Genomic DNA, 17,778 nt, shown 5'->3' with positions numbered 1-17,778 from the left:
ATTAATAATTTTGTCAAAAGGTCAAAGCTAAGCATCACATAAAATCAATTTTCACGTGATTGACCTGAAATTTTCAGAATTTGCAAATTGGGTCATTTAATTTGTGGACAGCACAGATGAAGTTCACAAAAACGGCAACACAAAGATTTACCTTTAAGTAGTCTTCTATAAATTAAAAAATCGAGCAGCAAATCAGCAAAATGGGGAAACCACTGAGAGCAGACAAAATGTCGACTTTACATTTGCAATGAAATAGTTCAACATGGCGGACGTTTGATTCGAGTTCCAAACACGACTTTTGATTTGTTTTGTTTTTTTAATAAGTATATTTTTGTAGTCGCATTAATAGAACTATCTGTTTCGTGCTCCTCCCCGACCACCTGGTCACGGTGTACCTCCGAGCCCTGAGAGGAGTCACGGCAATACAATATTTGTTTGTGAGTAACAATTGGGGTGGCTTCTCCCTTGATCTTTGACATACAGAATAACACATTTTGCTAAGATCACACAAGAATAACAGTACAACAATAATATTATTCAAAAGTACAATCAATATGTCCTATGATGGTACCATCAGTTTTGTAATATTTAACTTGCTGTGCTCCAAGTGAGTGAAACACGAACATTCCCCAATGTCTCTTATTCCCGGCTTCGAGACGAAATTGATTCGCTCCAGCGATCGCCAGAACGAGGTCCAATCAAGACCAGAATCCCGTGTGGATGGCAAATACAGTCATACAGACGAAGCTGCACAAAGGCACCCTCAAGGCGCCTGGGAAATCCAAAGGCGCCCTACAGGCGACTGAGAGATCACACCCACGGGTATGGACGAATTCACCTTCAAAAAGCCACGTCACACACACGCCCCAGATCGACGTCTGAATGCGGTGGAGATGGTCGAAAAGAGACGAAACCACGAGCGAAGCACAAGTCCTGCGTGAGTCAAAATGGCCGACGACACAGTCTCGTGGCGCATGGCACGGCGATGATTCTCTCCTGAATCGATCGCAAAACCTGACACGCAGGTTGACCGGTCACAGCGATGACAACTCTGTCGTAGGAATCCCTTTCCCGGAAACCCGAAAGTTCGCTGGTGACTCTGGCTCGCCAACGTTTGCTCCAGACCAAGCAGCCGCTATGCCTCTTGTCCGACCTTTCTCGCTACGCCCTTTCTTTCTCTTCCTCCTCCGGTTCCCGATCCGGTTTCCTGTTTCTTTTAACATTAACTTTTTTAGCTTTTGAAAACAGCTCATGGACAATAAACCTTTTGAAAGCAATAATAGTATATGGAATCAAAGATTTACAGTGGATGCAAACCATCACAACGGAAGTGACGAATCAGTAACACTATCTATTAATACAATGAAAGTATATCACACGAAAATGTGAGCTCTGTCGAATGTAACGCCATGGCTTTCAAAAGCAGCCTGAATAGCATTCACCAATCGCTGGATATGGTAAATTTTGTCAGATTTCACTCCAACAAAATGGTGGCTTAAGAACCCAGCGAGATGCAGTGGGCTGACCAAGATGGTGGGCCGCCATATTGGTAAGCCACCATCGGGTTTATTTCTTATGAGCACCTCGTTAATCATCTTCAAAAAGGGTGTTATAACACACCCAAACACCCAGTTTTCATCCTTGCAATCTGTTGGAGGTCCAGGTGTATGCATGCAAAGTTTGGGGCCGCTAGGTTTCATGGTTTTTGAGTTATGGAGGAGACAGACGGACGGACACTGCCTTTTCTTCTTTTTGATGTAGTTTACTGTTAAATGATTGATGGAATCAGCAGAACGTTTATCAAAACGCACTGGCTGTGGTGGGAAGCAAGGAGAAGCCGACGTTTGTAACATTAACCCCTCGTCGGAGTAACCCTCTTTTGTTCTACCGAAAGGTTTACACCTAAAATGTCAGCTTCTCCTCGCTCCACGACCTGAGAATGCATGCTCGAGGATGTAAAGGGAACTTTGGTGCAGGAGGAGGCTATCCGGCCCATTAAGCCTGCTCTACACCAACACCTGATACTACCACCCATCTCCACTCAAGCTACCTTATAGTCCTGCCAATATCTCTGTACCTCTCTATCTCCAATCCATCTTGGTACCGCATTATTGTCCCCCGTCGCACAGCGGAGCGAAAGGGGGACTATGGTTTTCCCCTCCGTCCGTCCGTCCGTGCGTGCGGGCGTGCGTAAGCGAAGGACCGCATTCGAATTTGATGTGTCGGTGCAACCCACGTCAAAATCCTTGATGGCCGCCACCATGTATGTCTGAAGCCATGTATGTCTGAACCTTGTGAGATGAATATCTTGAAAAATAAGCGAAGGACCAACTTCTAATCTGGTGGGTGGGTGTATCTAGGCATAAGGAAGAATGCTATTGAAAATTGGGTCCCCACGTCAAAATCCAAGATGGCCGCCGCCATGTATGTCTGAACCCTGTGAGATGAATATCTTGAAAAATAAGTGAAGTACCAACTTCTAATTTGGTGTGTGGGTGTATCTCGGCATAAGGAAGAACGCTATTGAAAATTGGGTCGCCACGTAAAAATCCAAGATGGCCGCCACCATATATGTCTGAACCTTGTGAGCGAAATATCTTGAAAAATAAGCGAAGTACCAACTTCTAATCTGGTGTGTGGGTGTATCTCGGCATAAGGAAGAACGCTATTGTAAATTGGGTCGCCACGTCAAAATCCAAGATGGCCGCCGCCATGTATGTCTGAACCTTGTAAGATTAATATCTTGAAAAATAAGCGAAGTACCAACTTCTAATTTGGTGTGTGGGTGTATCTCGGCATATGGAAGAACGCTATTGTAAATTGGGTCGCCACGTCAAAATCCAAGATGGCCGCCTCCATGTATGTCTGACCCTTGTGAGCGAAATATCATATCATAGCATGTTTTCTGCGTCTTCCACTTTGTCAACTCGCATCACTTCACCGACGGGGGACCTAGGCGTCACGCTTGTTCCAATTGAATCACCACAATTTTTGTCGCTCATAATACAAGTGCGATATAAGATTGGGGTCACTGGCACTTTTGGAATCCTGACCACCAGCCCTTCACCCACTTCTCCGGCCCTCCCGTCCTCCCCCAATCCCCTGCCTCCACCCTCCACCCTGCACACACACACACACACACACACACACACACACACACACACACACACACACACACACACACACACACACACACACACACACACACACACACACACACACACACACACACACACCTCGCCCCAATCCACCCAACTTCTTTTCTTTTTCTGTTTTGATTGATTCCCCGTATTGTGTTAATTTTGTTTTCATTTATACCCACACACCCCCACTCGCCCCATCTTCCCTTTTCCTTCCAGCAATGCCTGGTATCATGTGCCAAAGATGCAGGAATGCTGTTGTTCCGATTTCCATTGGAGTTGCAACTCTGGAGACTTGGTGGGACAAATGCAACAGGTCGTGCCATATTGTACCAACATGATATGTAAACCTAGGTTCTTTGCATGCTGAGTCATCAGTCTTAGATTTTCTTTAATTTTGTATCGTTGGGTGGGGGGGGGGGGGGGGCAAAGAGGGCTCCCATGGGATCAGTGGGTCCCCCAAAATCAGCAGAGGTCTGAACTACATTCTCAAGAGATGACCGTCGGCCCACCTTTTACTAGCGCAATACCCGCCCTACGGGCTATCTTTTTGATGCGTGCAACATGTTCTTCTGACACACCCCTTTATTCGGGTGTTGTATGTGCCACAGACTGCTTCCTTGATCACTCCAGAAAATATAAAAAGCCCAGGTTATGTACATGAAGTAAGAACGTGTGCAGTACTACTTATGTGTATAATACATTGTGGTTACATAGCTCGGATAATTATAATTGCACTGGCCCATTGGCTAATACCAGAGCCCTGATGCCCGAGGTCTATACGTATTGTTGCCTTCACAGGCAACAATGGTGTTGGCTTAGCCTGGTGTTGGCTTAGCGGTTAGGGTGCCGGCTTGGGATCCTAGGATCCTGGGTTCGAATCCCGGTCGATCGCTGAATTAATGCCAGGGGGGTTGACTCAGCCTGTCATCCTTCCGAGGTCGGCAAATTGAGTACCAGCTTGCTGGGATGAATGATCCCGGTGTGTACCCCGGTTTAGAATAGGTACACCGTATCCCTGCGCATCGTAAGAGGCGACTAAGGGTTGACGTCAGGAAGGGCATCCGCCAAAATATTGCCAAAAAGGGCCAAAAATATTGCCACCCTTACACATTTTTCAAATAATGCACCATTTCTTCCAGAAAATTATTGAAATTAAAAAAATCATTTCATATCCACATTTGTATTTCTTTGGTTTTCAGTGGAACAAAACAAAAAAAGCTGAAAAAATTACGAAGTCTTTGCTTATTCCACACACAAATCCTAAAATGGTCCGGACAATATTTTTGGCACCTTTCAGAAGTTTAGAAATAATTCGATTTCAAGCAGGTGATTCTCCTTTACTTTGGAATTTAACTCACCTGTGGTGAGTTGCAGGTGCCTGCAATATAAAAATCACTCATTCAACCAGTTTGAATGGAGAAAAAGGAGTCATTCTGCTGTTTTGTGTCACTGTGTGTACCGCAATGAGCATGGAGAAAATAAAGAAAACTGGAAAATTGTCTGAGGAGGTCAGGCACAGATTGTAGCAAATCATGGACAATCTCAAGGCTACAAGTCCATCTCCAGAGACCTTGATGTTTTTGTGTCCACCGTAGGCAATGTTATCAGGAAGTTTAAGGCCCATGTCACTGTAGCCAACCTCCCTGGACGTGGCCGCAAGAGAAAACTTGATCGAAGTCTACAGCGAAGGATTGTTCGAATGGTGGAGAAAGCACCTTGATCAACTGCCAAACAGATGTAAGCTGAACTTCAGACACAAGGTACGACTGTTTGACTCGCACCATCCGTCGCCAACTCAATGAAAGGGTGTTCTTTGGTGGGAGACCCAGGAAGGACCCCACTGCTGAGAAAGCCTGACTGGAGTTTTCCAAAACACACCTGAACAAGCCAAAATCCTTCTGGGAGAATGTCCTGTGGACAGATTAGACCAAATTAGAGGTTTTTGGTAAAGCACATCATCTCTATGTTTACAGAAAACAAAATGAAGCCTTCAAAGAAAAGAACACCTTACCTACAGTCAAACATGGAGGAGGTTCAGTGATGTTTTTGGGTTGCTGTGCTGCCTCTGGCACTGGGTACCTTGAATGTGTGCATGGCATCATGAAATCAGGAGATTACCAAGGCATTTTGGAGCACAATGTTCAACCTAGTGTCAGAAAGCTGGGTCTCCGCCGAAGGTCATGGGTCTTGCAGTAGGAGAATGACCCCAAACACACCTCAAAAAGCACCCAGGAATGGTTCAAGACAAAACTCTGGACTGTTCTGAAGTGGCCAGCAATGAGCCCAGATCTAAATCCCATTGAACACCTGTGTGGAGATCTGAAAACAGCAGTTGGGAGAAGGCACCCTTCAAATCTGGGAGAACTGGAGCAGTTTGTTCAAGAAGAGTGGGCCAAGCTGCCAGTAGAGGTGTAGGAAGCTCATTCATGGCTACAGGAAGCGCTTCACTGCAGTTATTTTGTCCAAAGTCTGTGCTACCAAATATTAAGTCTTAACTTTGTCAATGACATTTCATTTTATTTTCTGATATAAAAGGATATATTAAGTTCTGAATAAAAAACAAAGGTTCTGTAATATTAACAGTGAAATAAAGAATTGTGGAGAACAAATACTTTTGTCAATTTAAACTTATTTTTGGAGAGAATTGTGTGTTATTTGAAAAAAAGTGCGAGGGTGCCAATATTTTTGGTCACGACTGTACATACATACATACAAACACACATATACACAATTTTATAATTAACGTCCACCAACTAATACCAGCAGACAGGACTCCCTGTTTAACGTCCATCCAAGGAACGGCGCACACATCGACACCCTTGCTGTGAAACACTGTAATGACAGTTTCTAGCTGGGTCAGGATTCAAACCCAGTCCAGACAGCTTCGGGGGGTGTGCGCATTCCTCGAGCTCCAGGCCATCCTGCCAGCCCCTTGGCAGACATGCATTCATGTTAAAATTGGTCTTGATCAACAACATCAGGCAGACCTACCAGAATTGAGTTTAAATACACTTCCCAAAACCAACGACAAACTCTTAATTAGTCTCGCCCTGAAAGGATTATGAGACTATTATAACGCCCGTGTCTGGCTGTCTATGTCCACGTCTATGTCCACATCTATGTCGTTGAGGTTTCATGTTATTTTTCTTTGCAACTGCTTGTGTGACATTTCATTGATAACTTTGTCATAAGTCACATGGTATGGCAGCCATATTGGATTGAAGGAAAACGTTGGGATATCATCTCTGAAACTGTTTAACAAAAAACATTGAAACTTGACATGTCATCAACACCCTGTGGCGTATATCGGGTGATAACGATGTAGTCAGTGAAGTGGTATTCCAGCCATAATTGGTTGAATCAAAATCCTTATCTAAAATTTTTTTTTGAGAATTTGGCCTCCCACCAATAGCACGTGTACCTCGCCAGTAAACAATACAGGTACGGAAAATAAGAATGTATGTAACACAATAGGGTGCATGTATGATATGGGTATATGGGACATAATATCAGTGAGCCATAATAGTAGTGTGCTCCATTAACGATGATATGTTTGGTCAGAATGAGTGCGAGGTGAGACTGTGTGCTCTACTGAGTGCCATTTTAGTTACCTCCACCACCGAAGGTGGACCGATGTTGTGTTTTCACCCCTGTCTGTGTGTTTGTCTGCCTGTCTGTTTGTCTGTGAGCAGAATATCTCAAAAGGTTGTGGATGGGTTATAACAAAACTAGGTGGATGAGGTGGTGAGGTAACAAGAATAAGCAAATTCGATTTTGGTTCAGGTGTGGACACAGATCTGGCCAATCGGCTGGATACAAGATATAAACTATTAAGACTGGCGGAGATATGCGCTCTACCGACCAAGTGCTGTTCCGGTTGCCTCTGTGATCCACACCTTCCATGAACTGGGTTTGCAACTTGCCTTTGCCTCTTGGAAGGCTAATCCAACTGAAGGCAATCTCAGTTTCTTCCACCAAGATCGGAACAAGTGTGTATCTACCCTCAGGAGTGCCAGGAAGCACTATCTCTCCACACTCAAGAATGAACTCTCAAATCTGTCTCCTTCCTCCAAATCCTGGTGGCGTCTGGTCAAATCCGTTTCTGGTGTTTGTTCCCCCTCCACCCCCTCCCTCACCTCAAATGGCTACACAGTTGACACCGCACGTGACAAAGCCGAATGCCTCAACTCTGTGTTTGCCTCAAAATCTTGTGTCCCAAACCCATCACTCTCTGTTCCCACCTGACCCAGTCGAACCCAACTGCTCCTGGACTCTGTGTCCTTCTCTCCTGATAAGGTGGAGGAGTTTTTGTCAAACCTCGACTCTGATTCTGCAACTGGACCAGACGGCATCAGCCCACGGGTCCTAAAATGCTGCTCTGCCGCTCTATCTCACCCTCCCTCTGTTCTTTTCACCCTCTCTTTTGCCCAGGGTCATCTGCCAGCATCCTGGAAATCAGCAAACATTACCGCTTTACACAAAAAAGGTGCAAAAACAGATCCTTGCAACTACAGACCAATCAGCCTGCTCCCAATTATCAGCAAAGTCATGGAATCCATCATTGCTTCGGATATCAAATCTTTCCTCTTCTCCAATGGCTTGATCTCCGATCATCAATTTGGATTCGGACCAGGTCATTCTACTCTGGACATGCTGCTTCTGCTGTCAACAATGGATGGAGGTCCTCAATGCCAAACAGGAAATCAGAGCTGTCTCCCTCGACATATCACGTGCCTTCGATACGGTCTGGCATCCAGCTCTGCTCACCAAACTCTCCTCTTATGGTATCCATGGAAATCTCCATGCATGGCTTGCGGACTTCCTCTCTGGTCGTAGTCAACGTGTGGCCCTGAATGGATTTCTCTCATCTCCCCCTTCCTGTTCAAGCTGGAGTTCCCCAAGGCAGTGTTCTGGGCCTTGTGCTTTTTCTGGTCTTTATCAATGATCTCTCCGACTCTCTGGAAAATCCTCTCTATCTCTTTGCTGATGACTCCACTCTCTGCCGCTCCATTCCTCTTCCCTCAGATCGGCAGTCTGCAGCCTGCTCACTCTCTGAAGACCTGGACAAAATCACAGTCTGGTCAAACATGTGGAACATGTCTTTCAATCCTGACAAATCTCACACTCTTACTATGTCTCTCCGAAAAGATCGACTGGACAACCCTCCCATCTACTTTCTCAACAATCCTCTCCAAGAAGTTCTGTCGCTCAAGCTTTTGGGTCTCACTATCTGCCATGATCTTTCTTGGGAAAACCACATTTCCAAGCTGGCCTCCAAAGCCAGTCGCCGACTGGGCATCCTCCGTCGTGCGAAGTCCTTCCTCGGCACACCTGAGCTCCTCACCACATACAAGGCTTTCATCTGCAGCTCAATGGAATACTGTTCTCCCCTATGGGCCGGTGCTCCTGCCTCACACCTGGCTCGGCTTCACGCTGTTGAAACCAAAGCTTTCAGAATCATTGGAATCTCCCGTGATGAAGCTATCTCCGAGGCCTTTCACTCACTCACCGCAGACAGGTAGGTGGTCTTTCTGTCTTCTACCGACTCCTCTCCGGCCTTGCTCCCCCAGCTCTCTCTGTGCTTTGTCCCCCAAATATTCCTACAGGTCGCACAAGATCTGCCAGCAACCTTCTGATGGTTAAACTGCCGAAATCTCGGCTCTCTGCTCACCTTCACTCTTTCATTCCTCTTTTCTCCCGCCTCTGGAACAAACCTCACTCCCTTCAATCCCACTCCTCCCTCCAGGTCTTTAAAACAGCTGTTACCACCATCTCTTATCTTTTCCCATCCAAAACCTTGATCTTTTCTTCCCCCACTAATTCACCCCAGATCCACCTTGTTTGAAATTCCAACTTCTTTCCTGGAAGTCCTGACAGTGTCCATATGTTTTATACCTCTCCCACCCCCCCCCCCTTTCCCATGCCTCCCTCCCCCCCAAGGCTCTCTCCCTCCCATAGATCTCTCGATGTCCCTGCTCTCAGATGTTGTGTTTGTGTTCCTCCCCCTCTCGCCCCATATTGTCTACTGCTCCCCATGTTATATGTTTTATGTGTCGGTTTGTGTTTCTGTGTAATTAATGTTAGCTCTTTCACGAGCCTCGATCTTGTATAAAAAAAACAAAAAAAAAAACTTCCTTTCGGTTGTTCTAGATTAAAAGTTTCCATTTGAATAACTTTTCACGATGGCGGAAAAAACGGCTTTTGCACAGTGGATTTTGTGGTCTTTCTCATTGTGTTTGGGTAGAGGTGGAGGTGTGGGAGATTTTGCATTGCACCAAAAATTAACATTGCCCAAGGAGTACCGACCCCCACAACCTCCCCTCACTCTGCTGACCCCCACAACCTCCCCTCACTCTGCCGACCCCCACAACCTCCCCTCACTCTGCCGATCCCCACAACCTCCCCTCAGTCTGCCGACCCCCACAACCTCCCCTCACTCTGCCGACCCCCACAACCTCCCCTCACTCTGCCGACCCCCACAACCTCCCCTCACTCTGCCGACCCCCACAACCTCCCCTCACTCTGCCGACCCCCACAACCTCCCCTCACTCTGCCGACCCCCACAACCTCCTCACTCTGCCAACCCCCACAACCTCCTCACTCTGCCGACCCCCACAAACTCCCCTCACTCTGCCGACCCCCACAACCTCCCCTCACACTGCCGACCCCCACAACCTCCCCTCACTCTGCTAACCCCCACAACCTCCCCTCACTCTGCCGACCCCCACTCTGCCTCTCCTCACTCTGCTGTCCCCCACAACCGCCCCTCATGCTGCCCCCTCCACTCTGCCTCCCCTCACGCTGCCTCCACATTTTTGGTGAAAATGTTTGAGTAGTTTGATTGATGGAGAACTTTTTAAATTATTTATTTTTCAGGTATAAATGGAGATTTCCTTCCAGTTACTGTGAATCCTGAGAAGATTTTAGAACTGAAGTGCAAGGTGAGTCTTTATTCTTTGAGTCCTGAATGCCAGTCTATGTCCCTGTCTATCATCACATCACAAAGGCTAACCCCCGCTCTAGCAGGGAAAATGGCCTTGAAATGCCTGTTGTTGTTGTTGTTGTCATAAAATCGACAGGGGGAGTTCGGATGTAAACGAGCTTTTTAAAATTGTATAGTAATGTATTTACACTTTGTGTACATTAACAAATGGTGTATCATTTTTGTGGTGACGATGATGGGCTTGTACCATTGCTTTGAATTCCAATTGCTCCTCGTTTTTCTAAAAGGGGAAGGCCGAGATTGTTTGCAGTGCTGTCAGCTCCTCGGGGGAGTGGATTGCGTATTCCACTGTTAGACATGTTAATGTGTACAAGATCGACTCCAGTGCGGACAACCCAAAGATCGAGAAGGTAAGCCCATTGTCTTATTAACGTACGGACGAATGGCATTGTTCACCTGGCAGTGATTTGTATTTGTTGATGGGATGGAGTTTGTTTTTGGTCATCTTGAGGCGTTTTTTTGTCTCGGCCTGACCTGATGCAATGTTTCCTTGTGAATGGAACATTCTCATCGAATGTTGTTCCGTTTGCATTGGATACAGGTGCGGAAATTGCCAAAGTCCGTGGATTCTGCGCTGTGCCTCGCTTTTGTGCCGCATTCTGCAAAGCTGGTCGTCGCTTCACCTGACAACCACCTGCACATTGTGCAACCAGACGTGCCCCAGCCCAAGTTGCTGCACAGCTTTGGCTCCCGAGAAGGTGCAGGAAAAACGGTGGTACTCTCACGTGTGAGGTGGCCTGAGACTCGTACCTGTATTTACCAGCACCTGGATACATTTGAGATCTTGTGACTTGTACAGGATGAGAAACCTTATCGAGCCGTTTGCTATAAATATTATTGAGAACTTTGCTATTACCATGACGTTATCCTCCTTTAAAATGCGGAAACACCTGCCGCACCGCTTTCTCTCATTGTTACTCGGCTTGTTTACCTGGTTCACTCGGAGACAAAATCTATGCAGCATTTAAAGATGTGTCAACGTTTTACATGAGGATAAGTAAGGTTTTAAACATCATGGAGTGTCGTACATTTGTTTTTGGTCCACATGGTGTATGGCATGCGAAGCAATCGTGCACCTTTGTGTACCTGTAGTAGGATATTCCCTGCTGCACGTACCCACTTGTCCCATCGATGGATGGTGTAATGCCTCGATGACGTCCACGTAAAAAATCTTTGAGACGAGTATGCAGCCATTTTGTGACGCGTGCATCGACGTCTTTGTCGTTCGTAAAGATCATGCCACCTAAATTTTCTTGGAATGTTTCCACTCTGCCCAGAGAAAATTGTGTACAAGGAATGCGATCGTGTACAAATTCTCAAACTGAAAGTATTGCTCGTACATATAGACTTCCCCAACATGGGATGTGAGCAACTGCAATGTTTACAAAATGCAGTCATGTGAAACAGAAAACTCCCTTTTGTTTTGTCTTTATACAGTACCGCAGCTTGCCAAGTACCGCAAATACCGCAGTGCCGCAGTATACAGTACTGCAGCTTGCCAAGCCAATCCGTAATGGACAACTATACACCATGTGACCTGAGTCCTGTGATTATGAAAGTTTTCTCTGTAGAGAAATAGTAGAATGTTTTCTCTGATCATGGCCTGAACTGTATTGATCTCCATGCCCATGTGTATCACTTTTGGAGGTGAACAAGCTGATTATGGATGTTTTATCATCAAGGGTGGTGAATGCACGTGACAAAGCTGAATACCTCAACTCTGTGTTTGCCTCAAAAATCTTGTGTCCCAAACCCATCCCTCTTTATACCCACCGTACCCAGTCGTACCCAGCGGCTCCTGGACTCTGTGTCCTTTCCTCCTGACAAGGTGGAGAAGTTCTGGTCAAACCTCGACTCTGATTCTGCAACTGGACCAGATGGCATCAGCCCACGGGTCCTAAAATCCTGCTCTGCCGCTTTATCTCACCCTCTCTCTGTTCTCTTCACCCTCTCTTTTGCTCAAGGTCATCTGCCATCAGCTTGGAAATCAGCCAACATCACCGCTTTGCACAAAAAAGGTGCAAAAAACAGATCCTTGCAACTACAGACCAATCAGCCTGCTCCCAATAATCAACAAGGTCATGGAATCAATCATTGCTTCGGATATCAAATCATTCCTCTTCTCCAATGGCTTGATCTCTGATCACCAATTTGGATTCAGACCAGGTCATCTACTCTGGACATGTTGCTTCTGCTGTCTCAACAATGGATGGAGGTCCTCAATGCCAAACAGGAAATCAGAGCTGTCTCCCTTGACATATCTCGTGCCTTCGATACGGTCTGGCACCCCGCCCTGCTCACCAAACTCTCCTCCTATGGTATCCATGGAAATCTCCACGCATGGCTTGCAGACTTCCTCTCTGGTCGTAGTCAACGTGTGGCCCTGCATGGATTTCTCTCATCTCCCCTTCCTGTTCAAGCTGGAGTTCCTCAAGGTCGTGTTCTGGGCCCTGTGCTTTTTCTGGTCTTCATCAATGATCTCTCCAACTCTGGAAAATCCTCGCTATCTCTTTGCTGATGACTCCACTCTCTGCCGGTCCATTCCTCATCCCTCAGATCGGCAGTCTGCAGCCTCCTCACTCTCTGCAGACCTGGACAAAATCACAGACTGGTCAAACAAGTGGAACAAGTCTTTCAATCCTGACAAATGTCACACTCACTATGTCTCTCCGAAAAGACCGACTGGACAACCCTCCCATCGACTTTCTCAACAGTCCTCTCCAAGAAGTTCTGTCACTCAAGCTTTTGGGTCTCACTATCTGCCATGACCTTTCCTGGGAAAACCACGTTTCCAAGCTGGCCTTCTAAGCCAGTCGCTAACTGGGCATCCTCCGTCGTGGGAAAGTCCTTCCTTGGCACACCTGAGCTCCTCACCACATACAAGGCTTTCATCCGCAGCTCAATGGAATACTGTTCTCCCCTCTGGGCCGGTGCTCCTTCCTCACACCTAGCTCGGCTTCACGCTGTTGAAACCAAAGCTTTCAGAATCATTGGAATCTCCCGCGATGAAGCTAACTCCAAGTGCCTTTCACTCATTCACCGCTGGCAGGTAGGTGGACTTTCTGTCTTCTACCGACTCCTCTCCGGCCTTGCCCCCCCCCCCCCCCCAGCTCTCTCTGCGCTCTATCCCCCACATACTCCTAAAGGTCGCACAAGATCTGCCAGCAACGATCTTCTGGTGAAACTGCCAAAATCAAAACTCTCTGCTCACCTTCACTCTTTCATTCCTCTTTTCTCCTGCCTCTGGAACAAACTCCCTCGCTCTCTTCAATCCCACTCCTCCCTCCAGGTCTTTAAAACAGCTGTTCACCACCATCTTATCTTCCGCCATCCAAAACTTTTATCCTTTCTACCCCCGTTAAGTCACCCCAGAAACACCTTTTTGAATTACCGACTTCTTTCCTTGAAGTCCTCGCTGTGTCCATGTGTTTTTTAACCTCTCCCACCCCTTCCCCCCCCCTCTTTCCCGCACCTCCTCCCCCCACCTCCTCCCCCCAAGCCCTCTCCCTCCCACAGATCTCCCGATGTCCTTGCTCTCTCCTGTTGTACTTGTGTGCTTGCCTCTCTCTCCCCATCTTGTCTCCCGCTCTCTTTATCTTATGTTTTATGTGTCAGTTTGTCATTTTGTGAGTAATGATAGCTCTTACACGAGCCTTGATCATGTATACAAAAAAAACAATAACAAAAAAAATGTCGGGTGTGTGCTGCCTTGCTGTTTTCTGTTGCTCGCTTCAGGTAGATTGCTTCCTGTGCGCCTTCTATCCATCAGTGAAGATGGACAATGGCTTGTTTCGGCTGATTGTGGCAGTCACATCGATGTCTACAGCCTAACAAATCTCCAGGTTAGAATGTGTGGGCACCGAGACATGCTTCCTTGCTTCCACAAGATTATAATATAACGATTGCATCTTCTGACATGACTACCTCGACCAGGTTTTGCTTTCACCACCTATGACAGGAAGTTCATCATGACGCACTTGCAGCGTTTGGCTTGAATCAATACTTGTCTCGTAACCCCGTTCCCATGCTCTGTCTCATTCCACAGTGGCATTGCACATTACCAGTCTACCAATCACAGCCAAGTGCTTTAGCCTTTGGACCCTCTAACAATGACCTTGTGGTGGCTTATGCTGACCGCCAGGTAAGTCTATCGAGGTGGTTGGGGGATGAGGGGTGTGGATCACAAGATTAATTTTGTTCAGATTTTGTGCATTATTTGCATTTGTCTCAAAACAGGAAAATGCGTTTGTCGGGTGGTTGATTATTGAGGGTCCCAAGCCTTTCAGGCTGGGAACCCTTTTTAAAATTTTTGGCTTATTATTATGATTATTATTATTATTATTATTATTCCATGCACTTTTTGTGCAAACAGTTTAAATGAAACTTTTAACGGACAATTGCCACAGATTTTTTTCAATTGATATGGTGATATGTGAAGATCATCCTAATGCAAAAATAATTTTAATTGGTCACATGGTTTGGCACCATATTGGATTTAAGGTGAAAACCTGAAGAAAAAAAAACTTCTCCAAAAATGCCCATCCGATGAAAGCTAAACTTTCCAGTTATGATTGAGTACACATCTGGATTATAGTGTCGTCATGATTACGTCATCCATCACATTTGATGGCTATATTGGATTGAACAAAAATCTATTTTAAAACTCTTCTTCTCTGAAACCTCATACCTGATGTATTCAAAACTTGGCACATATCAATGTGCCATGTGAAAATGATGGTCATATGTCACGTGGTTTGGCTGCTGTGTTGGCTTATATGTGAACACCTTTTTAAAATCTTCTTCCAAACCGTTCAGCCAATTGATATGAAACTTGGCACCGACCACTGATGAATATATATTGTTGCGGTTTTGAGAACCCAGCACAGGTAACATCATTAAAAGTTAACGGTTGCACCCCATAGATAGGCCATATGCAACACGTAGGTCACCTTAGGACGTTAGTTATTTCCTAGTATGTGTTTAGATAAGGCCATTGCCAATAGTTGCACCTGCGTTGTGTAAAACAAATAAGAGTAGGCCCCATTCGTCCATTTTACAGCCTCCCTTCCATCGACGCCATTAAGCGCTAGCCAGTCTGTACTTCGCCCTCGCCCTTTAGGCTGCCAGCAGCCTTCGCGAACTCGTTGGGCTTCCGCTCAAACCAGCCCAAAGGCCACGAGGTAAGGCCCGAAAAGGGGGCCTAGCGCAAGGGTGGAGGTGCGGCCACATCAAGCAGCCATCAAGGCGGAGCCGGTAAGCCCTCACCAGCCAACCAGGGCTCGAGTGACATCGCCTGACAGGGTGTGGCTAGAGATTTGAGAGGGTCCGCTGGGCGTGGCAATATAACCCCTTGCGCGAGGCCCCCACCTCAGTTATGAGGAGAGAGAGGGCTTGAACATTGTACCTGAGTTGTGAGAACGGACGCACCTGTGATCATTGTGAACAAGTTATGAGCGGGGAGAGGGAGGCGCTTGACCTGATCGGAGTTGAGTAGTCACGAGAGGGAGAGACGCGCTGTGGAACAAGCTTTACAGAGGGCGGGCGCGCGGCACGCATTGCAGAGTACTGCAGCATGCAGAAGGACATTGGGGACGTGGCGCATCGATCGTAACAATACCGGGTGCGTGTGTAAAGGCGCCAGTACAAGTATTACGTACGCCAAATCTAATCGCCAACCGATCCCCCGAGATATAATTGTCCGCATCGCGCCTACGCCACGGGGAGAGCTGCCGGCCGTATTCCACCATCTGCACGGTATGAGTCGGGGACCGGACGAGCTGTGGACCCTTGGACCCTCAACACCACCATCTCCAAACCCTGTGTGAGTGACCCTGAGAGTGAACGGGCCCGTGTCCAGGGAATAAGTTAAGACTGTTATTAAGGCTGCCCTGTGTACCTGCTTCTTCCTCTTCCTTGTACATTCTCTTCTTTCTTTTCCTCTTCTAATTGTACAAAGTGTAATAAATTCCTTGTTCTTCCTGGTTTCTTCCTAATTCGATCGTCCTCGTCTTTTCTCCATTGGGTAAGCGTGGCACGATTAGGAACCGCTTAGAATCGGGTTTAGTACCTGTTAACGGCCCGGATCGCGGCTCGCTTCGCTCGGCGTGTCCACTAGCGAAGTGGTTCTGGCGGGAGTTATTTCCTCGTTTCCGAACAGTGTTAGTACTAAGGTAATAGGACCAAATTCGACCAACAACCCTATTTAACGCTGCCCGGGAAGGACGTTATAGCCCCCGGGATCGCGTCGGTCAGGTAAAGGACAAGGGGATTAATCCCCCCTTGATAAGGCAAAGGCCGACGTTTGAGATCCGCAACAATTGGTGTCAGGAGTGGGATTTGGAACCCGAACCAAATTTTTTTTATCCTTTGGACAAATTTGGTCAAAATTATGAGCGGCCCAAATTTATTTAATTAACATCTAAATTAAATCGTGCCATGGATAGCCAAGGCGGTCAGATGCCGGTGGGGTTAGACGAGGAGGAATTAGAATCGACCCAGGACCCCCAGGAAGAATTGGGACCATTGGGAGAAATTGAAGAGGAAATTGGAGAGGGTGCAGCAGTCGAGGTGGCAGGTGAACAAAATGGCGGCGCCTCACACATGGCGGTGAGGGCCGCGCTCGCTGCGCAAGTAGGGGTTGTGGACCTGCAAGTCCTTATGGCACAATTCAGGGCTTGTATAATGGAGTCAGAGCATAGGATGAATGCTCGGAGTGAGCGAATCAGTCAGGAAATGAGGGACGAAGCAAGGGGTACCAGGGACGATATGAAAGCCCAGGGTGAGCAATTGGGTAACCAAATTGGGGGATTGAAAAGTGATATGGGAAATCAAATTGGGGGATTGAAAGACGGGTTAAGTAATTTGTAAAACAAAATGGGAGAACAATAATTGGAAAATCAAATTGGGGGGCCAATTGAAGGACGTGGGTGGCCACATGGGAGAAATGAACGAGGGGTTAACGGGGTTGGAAAACAGGATGGCCACCCGAGAGAATCAAATGAAAGGAATGAAGGACGGGTTAACGGGGTTTGGAACCAGAATAGGTGGCCAAATAAAAACAATGGGGAAGAACATAGACCGCAGGTCGAGCGGGAAAGGCACACGGGTATGCGACGGGGTAGCGCGGCTTGAGGAACCCGGGGAAAGCTAGGCTGAGCAACGCATAGTTACATGGACTGGTATAGAAATTGCGATACGGGGTATAGAGAAGCTGACGGCCGCTGAATTGGAAAACTTTATTTTATGTGCGCCAGCGGTCGTCGAGCTGTATAAGGAAGAAATAATTATAGTGGAAATTGGGGTTGAAGAGACGGCGGACTTAGAAAAGCAATTGCGGGAGGAAAAAATGGAATGCGCTCAAAGTCTGTATCCACATCATGATGCCGTACTTGCTAACCCAAATGAACGTTTGCAGCTGCGTGAGGAGAAAAGGATCCCGAAGGTAAGCAGGGCTGTATATGGCGCGAAAAGGTTTGGCGCGAAAGGATTTTTCGCGCGCTTGGGATCCCGGCGTCACCCGGGCGCTTGTGGAAGGTCCGTGGTGCGCTGTGTGAAAGGAAATGGCGCGAGTGTGAGAAAAAGGTGTGCGCCGGAGCGCAAGTGTGAAAGTGAGAGTGAGTGCTCAACGGAGTG

General features: G+C 47.0%; 1 protein-coding gene across 2 annotated transcripts in view; it reads left to right on the top strand.

Annotated features, from left to right (window-relative positions):
* The window catches only part of UTP4 (UTP4 small subunit processome component), a 69,525-nt gene that overhangs the window by 40,696 nt on the left and 11,051 nt on the right, over nucleotides 1–17,778 (top strand). For both annotated transcript variants that reach the window (XM_078786169.1, XM_078786168.1), the window contains exons 10-15: nucleotides 3,360–3,456; nucleotides 10,020–10,084; nucleotides 10,374–10,496; nucleotides 10,688–10,844; nucleotides 13,882–13,988; nucleotides 14,192–14,287. In XM_078786169.1, coding sequence (XP_078642295.1) covers nucleotides 3,360–3,456; nucleotides 10,020–10,084; nucleotides 10,374–10,496; nucleotides 10,688–10,844; nucleotides 13,882–13,988; nucleotides 14,192–14,287 — 645 coding nt within the window. The remainder of the gene's footprint in view (nucleotides 1–3,359; nucleotides 3,457–10,019; nucleotides 10,085–10,373; nucleotides 10,497–10,687; nucleotides 10,845–13,881; nucleotides 13,989–14,191; nucleotides 14,288–17,778) is intronic.

The sequence above is a fragment of the Myxine glutinosa genome, chromosome 10 (genome assembly GCF_964187855.1).
Source record: "Myxine glutinosa chromosome 10, kmMyxGlut1.1, whole genome shotgun sequence".
In the NCBI taxonomy this organism is placed as follows: Eukaryota; Metazoa; Chordata; class Myxini; order Myxiniformes; family Myxinidae; genus Myxine; species Myxine glutinosa.
The sequence above is the reverse complement of the archived record's forward strand: the minus strand, read 5'-3'. Positions and strand labels throughout refer to the sequence as shown.